This window comes from Taeniopygia guttata, chromosome 3 (genome assembly GCF_048771995.1).
Source record: "Taeniopygia guttata chromosome 3, bTaeGut7.mat, whole genome shotgun sequence".
NCBI classification, from domain to species: Eukaryota; Metazoa; Chordata; class Aves; order Passeriformes; family Estrildidae; genus Taeniopygia; species Taeniopygia guttata.
The window spans coordinates 25316679-25334468 of NC_133027.1; the positions used below are offsets into that span (position 1 = coordinate 25316679).

The 17790-nt window shown below is 41.7% G+C and overlaps 1 protein-coding gene across 2 annotated transcripts in view; it reads right to left on the reverse strand.

Moving 5' to 3' along the window:
• GCLC (glutamate-cysteine ligase catalytic subunit) overlaps positions 1 to 16402 on the reverse strand; it is a 35923-nt gene extending 19521 nt beyond the window's left edge. Inside the window, exons 1-3 of one of the 2 annotated variants that reach the window (XM_002195436.7) lie at positions 16142 to 16402; positions 2511 to 2623; positions 1528 to 1710 (exon numbers count right to left, since the gene is read on the reverse strand). In XM_002195436.7, coding sequence (XP_002195472.4) covers positions 1528 to 1710; positions 2511 to 2623; positions 16142 to 16291 — 446 coding nt within the window. In that variant the 5' untranslated portion in view covers positions 16292 to 16402. The remainder of the gene's footprint in view (positions 1 to 1527; positions 1711 to 2510; positions 2624 to 16141) is intronic. The other variant, XM_072926447.1, reaches the window with a different exon arrangement.
• Between the last annotated feature and the right edge of the window lie 1388 nt (positions 16403 to 17790).

The window sequence follows — 17790 nt, forward strand, 5'->3', positions numbered from 1 at the left end:
GCTTACTTCTTTACTTTTCTTCTGTCAGCACTCTAACAAGTTTTTTGTCTTTTCAAATGAACAGATTTTATTATATACATGTATACATGCCCAGATGCACACAGGCATACGTACATGTTATTGTACAGACAATGTGGTAAAAAACTTCAACCCCATGAAACCTCAGAAATACATGTTAGCAACACTCCAGTCAAACTAACAAGGACTTGAATGGGAAGATAGCAAAAGGCAGAAATAATAAACTAAATTAGGCTAGCCTAGGGAGAGCAATCTCTGAGGGATGAAAATATGTTTGGAATGACTCGTAAGTCAGAAACAAACTACATTTTATTACTTACTGGCTTTCACTGAAGTCCAGTGTACTGCTCCTACAGTGATGTAAAAAGTATTTATCTGTATCTACAAAGGGATTAACAACTCTTCTCCCTTTATTCCCTGCAAGACTAGCTCCAAAACATTTGCATGTAAAACTTGTTAAATGACATAATGTACCTGTAAGGTTGCAGGGGTAGAAAATGCAGTTCTCTAATACCCTGACAACTATTTAACCACTTGACTTTAAATAAACTCTTACTCTTACTACATCTAGTATAGCTCTAATAAAGTCAAAGTGAATTTTGTCAAAGAGTGTTCTTAAAACAGCATTCATGGGGCATTATGCAGATATTTTGGCACCACTGCTACTAAGGCATGTTTTATATTGTTCCTCCTCTCAGCAAGAATTTTGGGCTATTGCATTCTATATTACACAAGAAACTAGCAGTAAGGAGAGCAGTTTCAATTCTACTGCAGAGCAATTTTTATACCATTATAAGCATAACTATCTTCATTCACTTCACTGACCAGGCTAGTTAGAATGAATGTAATACATCTCTGCCTGAAATTACATTTCAAAGGAATGCCAAAATGCAGTTTCTCCTAGATAATGAAGTTCATCCTAAATTTAATTTCTTCAAAAACTCCTTTATAAAAATAAAAAGGATGAAATCTATCCTTTGTAAGGGTATTATTAACATAGGAGAGACGCTCTTCTTTCTACATTCAGTAAGTAGAGTATTGTATAATAGAAGTACTAAGTCTGGGTGCCCTAAACTACCAGAAGCCTGCATGTACTTTAGTGAAAAGTAGTATTAAAGATAGATCTGGTTAGCCATGTTTTGTAAAACTGCTACTTTATAAAGAACACAGTTTGCAAAACAGGTAAAGAGAAACCTTTTCTATATAATTTTCTGTATCAACTCAAGGTAGTAGACCACTCTAGACTTAATGTTTTGTGTCACATTCAGGATTCTCTCCTAATACAAAATCATCACAGGTTAGCAGCAACCTAAAAATGTAAAAGATGCTTATTTGCTTGTCTCGTTGCAATAAGAATTTTAGGAAACATGACTGGAACATAAAGCCGAAGTACTTTAATCAGATCATATTTTTCTCTATTTCACTGAGCAGTTTAGCTGTATGCAATAAGGAGAAAAAGTGTGTAAGGAGAACAGGAAACATGGCATTACACTTGAACAACCATCTCACCTTGGAAATGATGTCACTGTGCAAACAGCCTCATTTTCTTTGAGTACAGAAGCAGCCTCTTGCCGTCTTTTCCTCATGTTGTCTTGCACAGTGTTGAATTCAGACATGGTTCCCCCATATGGCTGTCCAGGCGTTCCTTCAATCATGTAACTTCCATATTCCGGTCTCCAGAGTGTTGGGTGACTATAATGAAAGAAGAGGCATATTTAAGTATTTCTGCAATTTCAAAAAAGATTAATTATTTGTGAGAATTTCAGACATTAATACCACTTGCAAGAAAAACGCTGAATATTTGACAGAGGGACACAATGTACCTGCCAATGTACCTCACCATCAGGAACTGGTGAAACAAAAGCAAGGTGCAATTTGGCAGTAATAGTGTTGCTGTGTACTACAATAAGCAGGATTTGCCTACACCAAATTGCAGTCACCCTTAGCATCTGTCTCAAGCTCTTTCTTGGGGTTTTAAACAGAACCAGAAAAACAGATCACTGCTGCTTTTCCACAGGAGAGGATAGGAAAAACCTTCCCTGCCATTCTTACACCTACACTTCTAGTTCTTCCAGAAATGAGAGAGTGCTCCTACAGACAACAGGCTTCCTCTATACAGCCCTCACTTGCTCCTGCAGTCAAGAGATACAGGAACAAGTTCACATGCACATGTACTTTATGGGACATGGATTACTGCATACACACAGACACAAAATCAGAGCAAGACAAAACAAGCACCCAAACTGCAATTTCTATGGGCTCACCATTACATCCTCCTTTATTTCAAAGCAAAAAGTGCATGGACTGCCTGCAAGTGTGCTCAAAATCTTTCACTTCCTGAACCCCAGCGTTATCTGAAAATTATCAGTATCTGTGGTTTACAGTTTTACCAATAGCAGACTTGAATGTTAAGCCAGGTTGACAAAATTTTACACAGTATCATAACAGGAGGATTAAAAAAAAAAAAAAAGAAAGTGGAAACAGCTACTCACTTGGGGTTTACCTTCTCCCCCTTGTCTTGCAGTGTTTGAAGAACTTCTTCACCACAGAGTAACAAACGCACTTTCTTATTCTCATGGTCAAATTTTACCAACATATATTCCACCTTGTAAATAAAAAAAACAAAACAAACAATTAAACAGTAAGGTTTTTTCACACACAAACACACTGGCATGCAATTTTAAGCATCAAGTGAAAAAAAAAGATATGTCACATTGAACTTTACAAAGGTTCAAAAACATTACTAACTATGAATGCAGTAAGCAATACTGGCAAAGATGGCTGCAGGCTTATTTGATCTTGAATAAATACTTGAAATTGCTTGAAATTTCTTTCCCTCCATTTCTAATTGGAGATGCTTGACAAAAAAAAACTTGAATTTGTACTTGCCTCCACATTATCTCTAGACAAGAAAGAATTAAAATCCCATGCAAGCTACATGCAATCCACAAACATTTCACTGTCATCCCATCAGTTACAGTCTCTGCTGCTGACAAAAAAAAAAAAAAAGCCCCAAACAAACCTCCAAAGTTATTCTACAAGACATCCATTTATACCCATCACTTGTTGGAGCTATTAAAGACTAGCACTGTGTCTCATTTACACCACAGAAAGCCCACAGCTGTTGGTGACAGCATCAGTCCTGTCATTATGACACTCCAGCTCTTGGCATAGAACAGTGGTTATCACCCCCACTTGATTCAGCTTTGCTGCTACATTTTCTTCTCCTCCTGCCCAGCAGCGTACCATACCCCTAGAGCTCTCCCCTTGTCCCCACTCCAAGCTGCAACCCACACTAGATCCAAAAGGCCACTCCTGGCAGCACTGCTGCATCCCAGCACTACAGAATATGTTCCCCTAATAGACATTATTTGAAAGCAGCCAAACCTGGAACACCCCCTTCTCAAACTTCCTGATCTCCATGCACACTTGCTGTCAAAGGTCCTGTAAAGACTTTTAGAATGCTACCCAGCATGGCAACCTAACAGCTGCTTGGACCTTGCAGCACTTCAATACTTCTGGATACACTCTATTTGCTAATACCTCTAGGTCAGAGGATGCTTGGTAATGTTCTGGGAAGTGCAAAAGACAAACCAGCCCCCAGTAGTGATGTGTTGCCTACCGTGTAAAAACAGAAGTCACATATGGAAATGCATTACCAGGGTACTGGTAATGCTTTCAGGGCTTTCAAGCCCCAGCTGGACCAGCAATGACAGGCAGTGCCTTTTCTTGGAGGCTATCAAACCACTGCCTCCAAGACTTCCAAAAATCATCTAATTCAAACATCAACTTAGAGTTAGAAATTCAGATTGCAATTTCACAGCAAAAACTGTCAGAGGTGTACTGTGCTCCTCAGTTTAATTTTCCAACACTGTCTAGAGCCACATCCCTCTGTATTTAACAAACAGTCGCAGGAGCTCAGATTCACACAAGATGCTCATGTTAAAGTTGCAGCACACCAACTCATGGCAATGTCTATATTGTACAGAAGTCTTATGAAAAGAGGAGAGCAGCTTGCCAAAAGACAGAGAACTTGCGCCGTGTTTTACAGCACACTCTAAGTAGATGTGTAGTCTTCATGTTCTTTGGTTGCTTCAGTGTCTGTGGAAAACTTATTGCTTACTACTGTCACAAAAAATATAATCCTTGGTTGGGATTTGGGACTAAAGTATTATCCAAGATTGTTTGTAATTCTACGGAATCTGATCAAAGACAAAATCTGGAGGGACTCATCCAGCAATTATACACATTTGCTGTATCTTTCATAAGATCAAATTTTCATCTGCTAGAGGAACAAAAAAAAAAAAAAGATTTCTAGTTTCTGTGCAGATCACACTTTCTTGCATGGTATATTTTGTCAATTTTGTGCATTATGCTACAATAATCTACTTGAAAAAACTACAGATTATAGTCAACCAGAACACAGTTGAGCATTGATTTAATTATTGCCCAGCACCAGTCTCTCTAGTGTCACTTGATCTTGAATATCAGAAATAAAAAGGGACTTCCAGTTTCCTACCACATTCAACATCATCTCCTGCTTTATAAAAGTATAATTCTCACTAGGAGCTGGCCTAATCTAGAGGGGATATGCGAGTCCACAGGTCTGAGTCATCCAGATGGACACAGAAAGAGCATCAAGCTCGCCACATGCCTGACCTCCGCCAACATTGCTTGTGGGAGTGGGTGGCAGAGGGGAGAGCACAGGAACTGCAGCTGCTGTCAAGAGACCCAAAGTTGAACATCTGTCCACCGTATGTGAGTATGCTACTGTGATTAGCCTCCTGTCCTAGAAATCCCTCTCCAAATATAGATGTAATGAGCTGGTGGGGAGAACATTATTTCTGTATAATCCAAACTGAAAGTTAAAAAAAAAGAAGTTTAAAGTGTAAAGAAACACTAAGTCAAGAAGGCAAACACAAAAAAATCAGTGTTTCATATTTCAAGTACAGTAGTGCATATATTGCATTTATGCATCTAGATTTAGAAATAACTATTATTTTTGCCTCCAGAAACATTGACTAAATCTTCATAGCTGTCTTAACACACAGACGATCTTCCATTAATTTTAATATGAAAAGAAAAAACTTCAGATGGCTGCCAACAGTTCCAAGTAACCCACAGAGTATCTTGAAAACAGAGGGACTGACTGAATGGGCATCCTTAAAGAATGTAATTTAGGTTCATCAAAAGATTTAGCCTACAGGCTACAAAGAAAGAAACAAATTCAAAATTCATACATTTTTTACATTCAACTTCAGGACATCATTCACAGACTTCTCCCATGTATTTTATCCACAACAAAGTTCAGAGAAATTGAGAGCACCAGCATTCCTGGCAGAGATTCCAGTTCAAAGGCCAAATATGAGGGGCTTCACCCAACATCCATAATTTGTTACTTTGCTGAGCTCTTTAGAGTTCACTTTTCTCTGTAATTTTAACTAGGCTCCTTAGCAAGAATCAAAATACACGTCATGATGAAGACAGCTGACCATCAGCCTTACTTAGAGCAGCGAGGACAATGTACCCTGTCATGGCCACTTTGGACCCAAGTTTCCAGTCAGTGCTCTCATTCTTCTGCTGCAAGGCTGCTGAGAACAAGATGTGGCATCCCAGCTCCTCCCTGCAGACAGACAATGCTCTGTGCAACCCCAGTGGATGAATTTCTCTGACCACCCCTGCTCTGCCTGGCTCACAGAAGTTCTGTGGTACCTTACCAGGCAAAGGAACAACAATTTGGCCAGCAAAGTTGCAAAGTGAAAGATGAAAGTCCAACCCCCCACCCTGTTCCAACACAGAGCAAGCCTAAAACAAATTATTGTTCACAGTTAAATGCATTAAAAAAGCAAATACAATCTTGTTAAAGCAAATACTTAGAGTATCAGAACTACTTATGAGCCAACACAAGGAAAAACTGCTCTTTAGAGGGTTCCTTCCTCTTAATTACTGGCTTGCAATGTAACTGCATCTACAGAGCACTTCCACGCCAGCTCTGCTCCACTCTGCTGAATCTTCTCGAGAAGCACTATGCTCCATTAGCTTGCTAGCACCCAGAATAGTGCTACTTCACTCACTATGACCTTTTCTCACAGCTGGCTACCAAGACAATTTCAGGCTTTTGAAAATCTTTTATATCGCCTCTGTAAGTACAAGTGAGACCTTGAAGCATCTCAACTGCAGAGAACCACAATCACTCTCCCTCCATTCATTAAGTCAAACTATTGTGCTGGGCTTGTCTGGAGGCAAAATGAAAGATGACAGCTCTCTGGGAATGGGAAAGCATGTCTGAAACTGTTTGAATGCCTGAGTTGTTTGACCATAATTACACATATTATTTCTACATAAGCAATGCTTCTTAAAATGAAGGCACATCAAAAACAACACGTTAGCAGTGCCAATGTACACACCAAGACGAGGCAGCTCTATTTAATCACAGAATCTTCAAGGTTAGAAGAGACCAGAAGGATCAGCAAGTCCAACTGTCAACCCAACATGACCACTGTAAATCCTAAATCACTAAATCGTGTATCCAAGCAAGACCTAGATACCCATTTAACATTTCTAGGGATGGTGACTTTATCACCTCCCTGAGTAACCTATCTGTCTGACTACCCTAATGGTGAATTTTTTTCCTAATGTCTAATTGGAAACACCCATGTTTCAACTTAAGGCTGAATATTTCTTTATTCTAATTTGTGCAAAGCAAGGAGCTAGGTGATAACCCACAAAAGGTTGCCAGCTCCCCTATCATCAAAGCTTTATAGCATTTATACATTTTAACAAAGAAATCACAGTTCACTGACTACAAGTTATATAGTTCTCTTGTTAATTCTACCTTCTGTTGGTTAAATGATTCTCTTGCTTCTCATGCCAATTAGTCTGCATGCTCAGTACTTCTCTGGAGTTGGTGGGTTTCTCGAGTCAGTGGACCACAATAGTGGGAATCTCTCACTGTTGGAATTACCTTTTACCCAGCTTTAACTGATCTCCACGCAGTTGCTGAGTTGGCTTTGTTAGTTTATTACCTATCTTGGGAATTTTGCCAAATGTCTTTGCGGCCTGAAAATTCTGTGTCCTTTGTACTCACTATCAGTAGTACATCCTTCTCCCCAAGCTTTGCTAAGGTCTCCCCCTAGACCTAAGACCACAGAAGCATGTTAAGCCCTAGACCTTAACACAGCAATTCTACTGACAAGTAATTTATCTTTCTAACGCAGGGACAGCAACATATCATCATCCAAATACTTGCCTTGGCAGTGGTCTGCTTCCCAATATAAAAACCTGCCCTTGCACACTCAATTTAACACCATCATGCTAACTACGCAGGGAACAAAACCTATCCAATAGATGGGAGCAAACCTCTGCTGTGCTGTTAAACAGTAAAATACTTTTAACTTTCAAAGTATGTGAAATGAGGTACTTCTGCCTATGAAAACACTGGTAAGCATAGAGTCTGGACCTTAGTAAGCTCAGAAGCAAGGTGCCAAGATTATATAACAGAAGAAATAGTTTAGAAGAATGATTTGAAGAGAAGCTTTTTTTTTAAGAGAAAAGCAATGAAAAAAGCATTGCTTCATCTTTCTGCATGTGAAAAACAGTACCTGCGTTAGCCTTGTACTACACTCCTGATCATCCATCTCAGATGTGGATGTCCCATTTCTGGAAGTGATCAAGGCCAGTTTGGATGGGGCTTTGAGCAACCTGGTTAAATGGAAGATGTCCTTGCCCAGGGCACGGAGTCTGACAAAGTGATCTTCAAAAGTCCCTTACAACATAAACCATTTTCACAAGTTATTAAGCTCACTTATGGAAAAAAAAAAGTAGTTCTTCCATATCTTTATTCATCAGTTAATGCATCATTAAAATACCATTATCATTAAATGACAGCCTAAAGGAGAACAAAGTTTTAATAATCTGACTGTTCATTAAAGAACCTCTGCTGTAAGTTTTCAGCGTTAGATGGGAAAAGCATATTATTTTCTGTAGGTACAAACACTTCTGATGGATGTAGAACATAATACCCAGGGTGGGTTTTCTTGATGCAGTTATCTTCTCACCACTGATATGATAAAGAACGGAGCCACAGAAATAAACATCTGGTAATGTACCTTTAATGAAAGCTTTACTATCTTACAATAAGTCTAATGCCCTTGGAAGCAAAACTCAGAGGAAAACAAATCTGGAAGTGTCACAGAGGCTGCAAGTGTCACAGAGCCAGCAAGCCCCCAGACTGTGCACTGGCATGAGGCAAGGCATTTCCGCACTACCACGGATGTTCTCTGCCACAGAAATAATTTCAAAAATCTGCAACAGGAGAACCAAGATTAAAATGTAATTCCCAAAATGCTTAATTTTGATCAAGCAGATTGGAAGTGGCAATCCAATTAAAAAAGCACCAGTTTTTTTCTTGCCAGCTCCTAAACAAAACCAATTCACAGAAAGCAGGTCCCAGAAACAAACGTGTTTTACATTACGTTGACAATAATGAAAAACTTAAGAACTTCTATGCCACATTATACCTTATCATAGACAAAACGAAGAGGATGCAAAGACTCTCAACTCAGTCAACACAGCCAGCCACAGCTAAGCACTCTTGCCTATTCCCCCCGCCCCCCACATGACAACATCAGGGCTGCAGATTTTTTTATGCATGGCAGAACATGACTACAGAACCTTCTGCACACACCACAAACTAGGAAGCTGGGTTATTGAAAATTAAAATTGAGAAGTTATAACCTTTTGCATGATTCTAAAGAAATGAGATGTGGTGCATTACAGAAAGAAGTGTCATCTTTGACTTCCGTACTTATGTAACACCTGAGGCTAATATCATTAAAAAGACTAGGATCATATTAACTTTAGATTTCTGCAGCAAAGACAACTTTGTTTATTCACCTGTGAAACAAAATGCTGCAAGTTTCGAATTCACCTTTTGCATCAGAGAGAAAAATAAAAAACCCGAACAACTGAATATGCAACATCAACAATAAAATCTTTCTTGTACTCATCCTTCTGACTCACCCTTTCTCATACTGTTAACTAAAATAAGGCATCTGCACAGCAAGAAGAGGTCCTGAGGAAAAATAGGAATTACAACAGAAAATGCCCCATGATAAAACCACAGCAATCCACTTGATATCCACAGAAGGAAATACACTGTAAACACAATATTTTGTTATCAGAAATATACAAACAGTATGTAATTTAAACTTCTCTGATTAAAATCTGAGATTGGGAAGGAGGAAATAAATGTTTACTATGGGAATGGGTCAATATTTATGACCACCTGCAGTTATCTGCAGTTATGCTTTAGGAAAAAAACTACTAAAAAAAACCTCCTAAAAACAGCCATAAAAACCCCCAACCAACCAACCAACCACACTACCCCCAAAAAACCCTAAATAAAAATCCAAACAAAATCCCACATAACAGAAAACCAGTTTTCCAAGCTGGTTATCACTGATTACACATTTACATTTTCAAAAAGCATGTCAGTATAAACTACAATGAGTCTTGCACTGTCACACACACAGTGCATCTGGGAGTACAGCTCTCAGGTAGGCCACTGGTGCTGCACTACAACCTTACATCATACACATACACATCTTATCACCCAGCCACTGGAAGAGCTAAACAGAGGGAGATGAAGTAAAATTATCAACCATCATGGAGTTAGCACATTGTGCTTATTTTGAGAGCTAGAGGGTTTAGTTTAGGTTTTCCCTGATGCCAGGATGAAAACCAAGCAGAAAAAGTAGTTTCATTACAATCAGTCAAAGTATCCAGGGAAGGAATAAACATGAAGACTTTTCAAGGGCACCTGTCAGGCTCGAATCAAGATTTAAAGAGCTACATATCTCTGCATTAGTGTTTTCCTTTTAGAGGTTGCACACATACACACTTGTGGCTGTCAAGCAGCATAAGCTGATGCACTATCATACCTTGACACCCAGCCCCAGAAAACACCACTATTTGAAACAGCAGGTATCCATGCAAGAAATATAACAGAAGCACTAAGTCTATTTGTAAATAAATTATTCCACTGTCCCTTTATTTTGGCCAAATAAAGCTCAGAGAGAAAGGGTAAATAAGTAGACATGTGATAAATAACGAAATCATTCACGAGTGCTGCTTCCCCCCAAGCTGCCAGCGGGTGAGCACATCGATTAAGACAGCTCCACTGAGATGCATCTGCACATGTCACATTTGGCAGAGGTCATCATAGGGAAGTTCTGCATTAAAAAATCAAAGATGCATTTTGTTTGAGGAATTTCACTGGCACACAGGGAAACTAAAAAGCATTTGTCTTAAAATGACAAGAATGCAAAAAAAAAAAAAGACTTCAGGTTGCCGTTAGCTTTAATATAGGCACATGATTACCAAGAAAAGCTTCTAAAAATGCAATTTATGCACACTGCAGCAGTTTGTACAAAGTGAGAATGTGGGATCATTATAGTTCTGATGATGAATCTGTATAACGACTTGGATGAATTTTTTAAAAATACCATATATTAAGTGACATTCTGGAAAATGCAACAACTATTTTTTTCATTTGTAATATATAAAACAAAAAGCTAGTTAGAAGGTTTCAGATAAACATTAAAGAAACGCCACACCTCACTATATAATTATCTAAGTGGTTTGGATAGATGGACAAACGTCTTGCAGCATGTAAAGTTTAAAATAACCACAGTAAACAGTCTATTCTTGTTGCCCATGTAAGTCAATGCCTATCTCAGCTTCAAAGCTATCATGTGGCATCTTGTTCCACAGAGCATCTAGGCTTTATAAAATAAGTAATTATTGTAAAAGGACATATGCTCTTCTGGTCCATAGGTTAGCCAAGCTTCTTGCAAAATGAGAAATGAACACTACCTTTCTGTACACCATGACGCTCTCTCAACCTACTCATTCAGCAGTTCTGGTCCATTCTTATCTCTTTTTGAACAATTTTATGCATGTATATCTGTCTCTCATGAAGCTTCACTGGTTGTCTTCTTAGCAAAGAGATGATGAAAACCTCCTCTATGTACGTTAGGGATAGTACCTGTACTTATTTTATGCAGCTGGCGAGCTAGATTCACCATTGCTAAAAATGCCCTAGATTTTGTTCCTGGTTTTAAATGGGTGACAGGCAAACTGGAGCCTCAAACCGTGCGCATCTGAACCCTAATTCATTTCCTTAATAGGCAGAAATAATTTTACCAGTCTTAAATTCTGCAGACTGTAGTGTAACATCTCCAATCATACCATTTACAGGTTGGTACGGCCTTGGAAACACCCAAAAACGTAACAGGCTAGAAACTGTAACAAGACACTAATGCAACAGCTGGCTCCCTGGAAAGAGTCACTCAAGAGGAAATACAGCTCTTTTCACAGCCCAGCCTTTCATTAAGAAAAAGGAGAAAGCTTTCAAGAGAGTCATGCATCCTCTAATCAGAAGCAACGCCTTTGGGATATTCTGGTAAGAAACCTCTGGCCTCTAGTAGCTCCTGAGAAGGGCTGTTTTGCTTCTTGCATGAGGAAATGCTGATTAGCACATGTTCATTTTAGTTCTCATTTAACTTATTTACAAAGTCTAATTCAGAAACTAGAAGATAAGGAGGGGAATGAATTGAGTGTACATGAGAAAGATCAAAAGAAGCTTAAAAAGGATTGAGAAAGAGGTAAAAGGAAGAAAAGAAAACAAAGAACCAAAACCAAACTAGAATTAATGCAGTAAGACTTCAACTTGCAAGCAGTGCAGTGGTACATTTTTCATGCTGCCTCATACACAGCATTATCAAATCTTTTTAAAGGGCTCAAAATTTCACTTCAGGTTTCCATTAAGAAAACAACTTTTAGAAAGCTGCAGATGCTTATTGTGTGCTAGGTCCTTACACTGATGGGAACAAGACTCATACACAACAAAAGGGTCATTATGTCCAATTTCACTAAACAAGGCTGAGCAAGTCAGATTCCTACTTCATTCACATGTACTTTAAAATAAAACTGTCATGTTTTGCCCATGCTTGCTTTCTAAATCCCTTCCTTCAGAGATCTCCTTCTGGCACACCTTTCTCAAAATTTTCTTATGCTGAAACAACTCTTCCTCAGTCTTTACAGATTGTGGAAACAAGTATTACAGACTGTGGAAGGCAAGTATTATATGCTTGTAACATGTATTCATATGCATATCACATGCATCTGAATACATATGTATATGTAGGTTGGTGTGCAATGCTGTGACTCTACACTTGTATGCATGCTCAGCACAAAACAGCAGCGAGAGCCATGCCAAGGGCCAGCCATTCCACTGGCCTGATCCGAGTGTCCGCATTAAGCTCCAAAGGGAAATTCAAGCAACATCAGTCAGTCAGAGGCATGCAATCAGCAGACAAGAGGTGCTGAACAGCACAGAAGACTAATAATACACTGGCACAGAAGGGAGCTTTTTGGGATAAAACTGGGAAGCAGCAGAATAGGCTGTACTGGAGCTCTGAAACAGTACTGAAAAGATTTTTGGTTCTGCTGCACAAAAAAAACCCAAAAAACAAAAACAAAAAAAAAAAACCAAAAAAACCCAACAATGATCACAGCTCTGCAACCCCGAGGTCAAGCACAGATTATTGGATGGAAGAGGAAGATGAGAACACAAGAAGATTGTACTTGTTTGCATGACAGAGTGTTACCACTACATGTAATTGTTGCCCAAACTTTGTGAGCATTAAGTTAATGATAGTAAGGCGAGGTTTGATGAGGGATAATGAGACAGTTCACTGTTTTGTATTCTCCACAGCCAGGAGAAGTCAAGCATGAACAGGGAGGTCAACCGTCAGTTTTAAATGAGGTAGAAGGGTGATTAAGAGGCAGAAGACCTTTACCTGCCTGCAAATGCAAATTTAAGGAGACCTTTAGAAAGCTTTTTTTGGAGCAAATCTTACTCTGTTATACTCATATTTGGTAGGCTTTTGTTTTCTACCATTGCAAAGGCTTCATGCAGTCGCAGAAAATTGAATAAAAAAGAAATTACCCCAAAACAGACAACAGCTCTTAGTTCTATTAAAATTACAAGCAATAAAAGAGTTGACTTTTCAAAAGGCAGCAGAACCAATGTTTTGACCTTTACAGCTCTTTACTCAGGAGAGGATGGAAGCACTAGGGAATGCTACCCTGCAATGTAAGCTGTGAGTCTGTCTCACTCCCTTCAAAACAGATGCCACCACCATGCTCTGTTAGCACTTAGCCTTAACACTTCTGTCTAACACCCACGAAACAGTACATAAGTCCCCAGTTTCATTCCCTTGGAACCCCAGCGAATGGTGCCCCTAGGAGGTTACAAGCACCCAAGGGACCCCCACAGATCTGCAAAGAGTCTTACAACACACACTGACAAGTGGAAGTCCAAATGAAAACAAACCAAAGCAAAGGATGGTATCTATACTCATGAGCAAACACAGTATTTCCTTTTCACAAAGGCATCACCTGGATGGGGAACAACCTTGCAGGTATTCACACATACACCCTGAAAGACAAACTCAGTATGTGCCACAGAAGTTGAGTTTTTTCTCATAAACATTCCTTTAAAAATTTACAAGATACATTTTTCACCAAACACGGTCACAGAAATACAAAAGTAATTTTGTTTATTCTGATTTTATCTCTAGCACTACATGAGGGCTGTCATCTTCATTCTTGATTTCTATCTTCAAGAAGTTTTTAAAACAATTAAACACCCTCAGGCTATGACTTTATGATGTGAAGGTCAAAGTGCAAACAAGACTTTTTATTAAAACTGTCCAGTTAGTCAGTTGATTAACCTAAGCTGCATATAAATGTGGCGCCACTTTCTAACAACTAGGTATCTGAGAGCAAAAATGGAAAAAAAATTACTGCCCTCCTCATTAGTCTACCTACAGCACAGCTCAAGTAAGCTATAGACCAAGGTATAGTTTTGTGTTTGCACAAGAGCAGACTGGCTACAAGTACCTGGTCCATTAACACACTCCTAAATGCTGTTACATAAAAATATATAACTGCATAACACAGCAGAACAAAGTTGCCACACCTGAATTTATTAGCATTTGCTAAAATGAAGAGGTAGACAATGAACCAGGTTACCCGATCTTCTCTGAATGTTCACAGACATTTCTAATACAGCTCTCAGCTCCTTATCAAAATCATGTCTGCAATGATTCTGCTCTTAAAATCCTGCCTCTTGCCATGCTGGGGCATGGTAGAAGAGAACTGTGTATCTCCTTTGACATTATGCTCCACTATTTATTGAGCATAAACACTTTGCTCAGTAGGGTCCCCAGGCCAAAGGAAGAATGAGGCTCTCAGAGTCTAGTCTCACCATACATCTAAGATTACCAAGTGACCAGCTGCAGGTGCTGCAGGGGCTGGTTGTACTCGACCCTTTCCTCCACACACTCCTGGTACTTTCCTCAAATTAAAGAGAGCTTGTTGGGTCTACCTGTGAAAGAGCTGAAGCTCTGCTGAGAAAAGCAACCAACATAAAAAACTGAATGGAAGAAGAGTTTTCTGCTGGGTTAACTTTTTGAACTCAGCTGACCAGTAACAACACAAGGCAGGCAGCAGAAATATGAGCCCAGAACACAAGGAGGGAAGCTTAACCAGCTTGTTAGTGGATCAGCCTTAGGTATCTTGTGAAATCTTACTCGGAGAAAGCAAGGACAACTAAAATCTAACACCCATTGAAAAATGAGTACCATCTCTTAAAAGATTAATGAGCAAACCCTTGAGCTAAGTCTCAGAGCAACAGGAAGACTGTTTATATTCCTGGACTCAAGAGTGTGAGACTCTTTCATCAGCTTCAGTCATAGAAGACACGCAGGAACACAAATGTCTGACAAAAACAGATAAAAGTATATTTAAACTTTCTGAGTCCACACCACTCTAGCTGCAAAACAGTGCACATACTTTCATTAAACAGATTTTAGTAGCCAAGCCCCCACTCACTCATGGAAGCGACTTCTGCGTGCTGATGCCTTTCCTGCTGTTATGTGAATTATAAAAAGGGTTAATTTAAAGAACTGACTTTAAGAGACAAGTTCTCTCAGAATGCACATGGTGAACAGCATTCTCTTTTGGCAAAGAACATCTATGAACAGCTTGTATTACTTGAATGAAGTTTCCTCACAAATGCCTTTGCTGCTCTGAAAGCCAACTGTACATGAGACAGAGGTGCAATGGCCAAGACCCCACAGTGCTTCTATCCTACTCCGTTCTTCCAACTTCCCTGCAACTGCATCTACAACAACTTCAAGTGGTCAGTGCTGGACTTCACCAACACCACGGACAAGGACAGCTTCTAGTGCAGTACATGTGAAGCTGCTCCCCGTCTCCTGGGGGAACTGATGAATAGAGGAGGCAGCCTTTGCTCCTTGCAGAGCACCGCCAGGCTGTGGCACAGATGAGCGCAGGTTTACAAGGCAACACACCCAAGACCTGCGACTAAAGTTACGGTCCTCGGGCACAAAGCACTTATAAGAAAGTTCAAGTGATGACCCGAGCGATCATCCTGATCCTTGCTCAGAAGGCAGGCTAACAGGTACCAAACGCCCAGGGAACTCCGGGGTAAAGCATGGCTCGGCAGTCCCTTTCACGCAGGGGTAGGGGAGGAACGCGGTGAGAGGGCTGCCACTGCAGAGCCGCCCGCCCACCCCCGGTCCTGCTTCCGTCACTTTCCTCCCAAAAGCTGAGTCCGACTTCGAGCAGGCACTGCCTTGACTCGAGGCATAGACATGCTTTACTCAAGACTCATCGAGGGAGCATAAACAAACTCCGGAGAGGAGCGAGTGCTGCCGAGCATCACCGCCCCGGGAATACACCTCCCGCGGGGCAGCCGGGCCAACCGACCGGTGCCAGGCGGAAGCACTGAAAGTTGCTGCAGCGTTTCAGAGCCGCGCTAACCGCGGGGCAGCCGCGCTGCGCAACGGAGTGCGGCGGGCGCGCGTGTGCGCGAGGTAAACAAAGCCCCGCCGGTACCGCAACGTCCCCTCCGGCCCAGCGGCCCGGCCGGGCCCGCTCGGGCAGCACGGCCCGACCCGCGCCGCACCGGAACGGCACCTGCGCCCGCCACAGGGGCGGCGGAGGCCGCGCTCGCAGGGGTCTCACCCACCTCGTCGCCCCACTTGAGCACATCCTTGTGGCGGTCGCGCAGGGCGCGGTAGATGTGCAGGAACTGGAGGATGCCGTGCCGCCGCACGTGCTCCGCGTAGCGCCGCGTCTCCTCCCAGCTCAGCGGCGAGCCCTGCGACAGCAGCCCCATGCCGGCCGGGAGGGAAGGAGGCCGAGGACGCGAGCGGAGCGGAGCGGGTGCGCTCGGTGCCGCGGGTGCGCTGGGCGCCGCGGCGGCGGGACCGAGCCCGGCGCCGCACGTGACGGCGGCCGCGCGTCACGCCGTGACTCAGCACTTTCCGCCGGCAGGCGCCGCCCCCGACGCGCCGGGCGCGGGGCTGAGCGCGGCCTGGCGGCCCCGGGGCGCTCTCGGCTGGGGAACGAGCGGGGGAAGGTCCCGGGGAGCCAAACGCGGCCGCCGGCAGCGACCGTGAGCGCCGCTGCTCCGAACGCCTGGCCCTCGGGCCGGACACGGGGGAGAACGCGCCGCTCGCCTGCGCCGGGCGCCATGGCGGCGAGAGGTGTCCCCCGGCAGCACGGGGCGCGTCTGGCCGGGCTGGTGTTCCTGGGGGACAGGGACCGTGTGGGCCTGAGAGCGCCAAAATAAATGTCCTGATTGTAAGGTTCAGTGCGCGAACGCTCCTGTGTATTTTACAGGGGAAAAACGTGATGCTCGGAGTGGGTGGAGTGAAGTCCAGAGAGGTCGCACCTCATCCCCCATGGATTCTCCTCTGCATCTCTGCGGCTGCGGAACCCGCATGTCGTGTGTCAAGCAGTAAGCCCAGCTCGCGAAGATGTTGAAAATTAGTTTGTTACCTGGGGGTTGTTCTGGAGGGAATTGCAATAGCATTGTGTTGGGAAAGAGGATGCAGGGGCATGTCAAAGCGTGTATTTTATTACAGTCGATGAAAAATAGAAGGAAGGCCTATTAGTGCTAAGTCTTTACTAAATGGAGAGACAAAAGGCTGAACATTAACATGAAGGGAAAGTTTCTCACTGCTGAGAAACGGAAATTTATTACTCCTGGACCCTCACTGTTGCATTCACAAAGCTCATCATCGGCTGCAGGGCTGGTATGTGATAAACCAATGCTCTGAGAATTAGTAAGGTATTTAAACTCTGATATAGCCCACTAATGGATGAACTGTATTATTATATATTTCATTGACTGAATGATTGTACTTATAAGAACTGTTTAATTATCTTACTCCAGGATATGAGGTGTCTAAAGAATAGAATAAGCTCCCAAGGTAATAGAATAACAAAACTGAAATGCATTAATGGAAGATACCAAATATTAAAGTAAAATAACTCAAAAGTATTTTAATGGTGTAAGTTTCTACACAGAAGGCAGCATTGACAGAACAAGGAGTAACCGTTAAAATTAAAATTACAAACAATTTATAATTAACTGTTTTTTAGGAGCTCATGATTAAAAAAAACAACTAAATGGTTTTGGCAGAAATTGTACAGGCTGGCCTGAATTAAAACAGTGCTGTTGTTGGTACTATAGTAGATCTGGAGATGGCTGGTTGACTTAGTTTGGTGGACAAGAATACAATCATTTCTTCTAGCTAAAAAAATCCCACAGCCTTTTTTTGTTTTTGAGACATCAAGAGGCCAAAATTCTCACACTTGGCAACGGTAGTC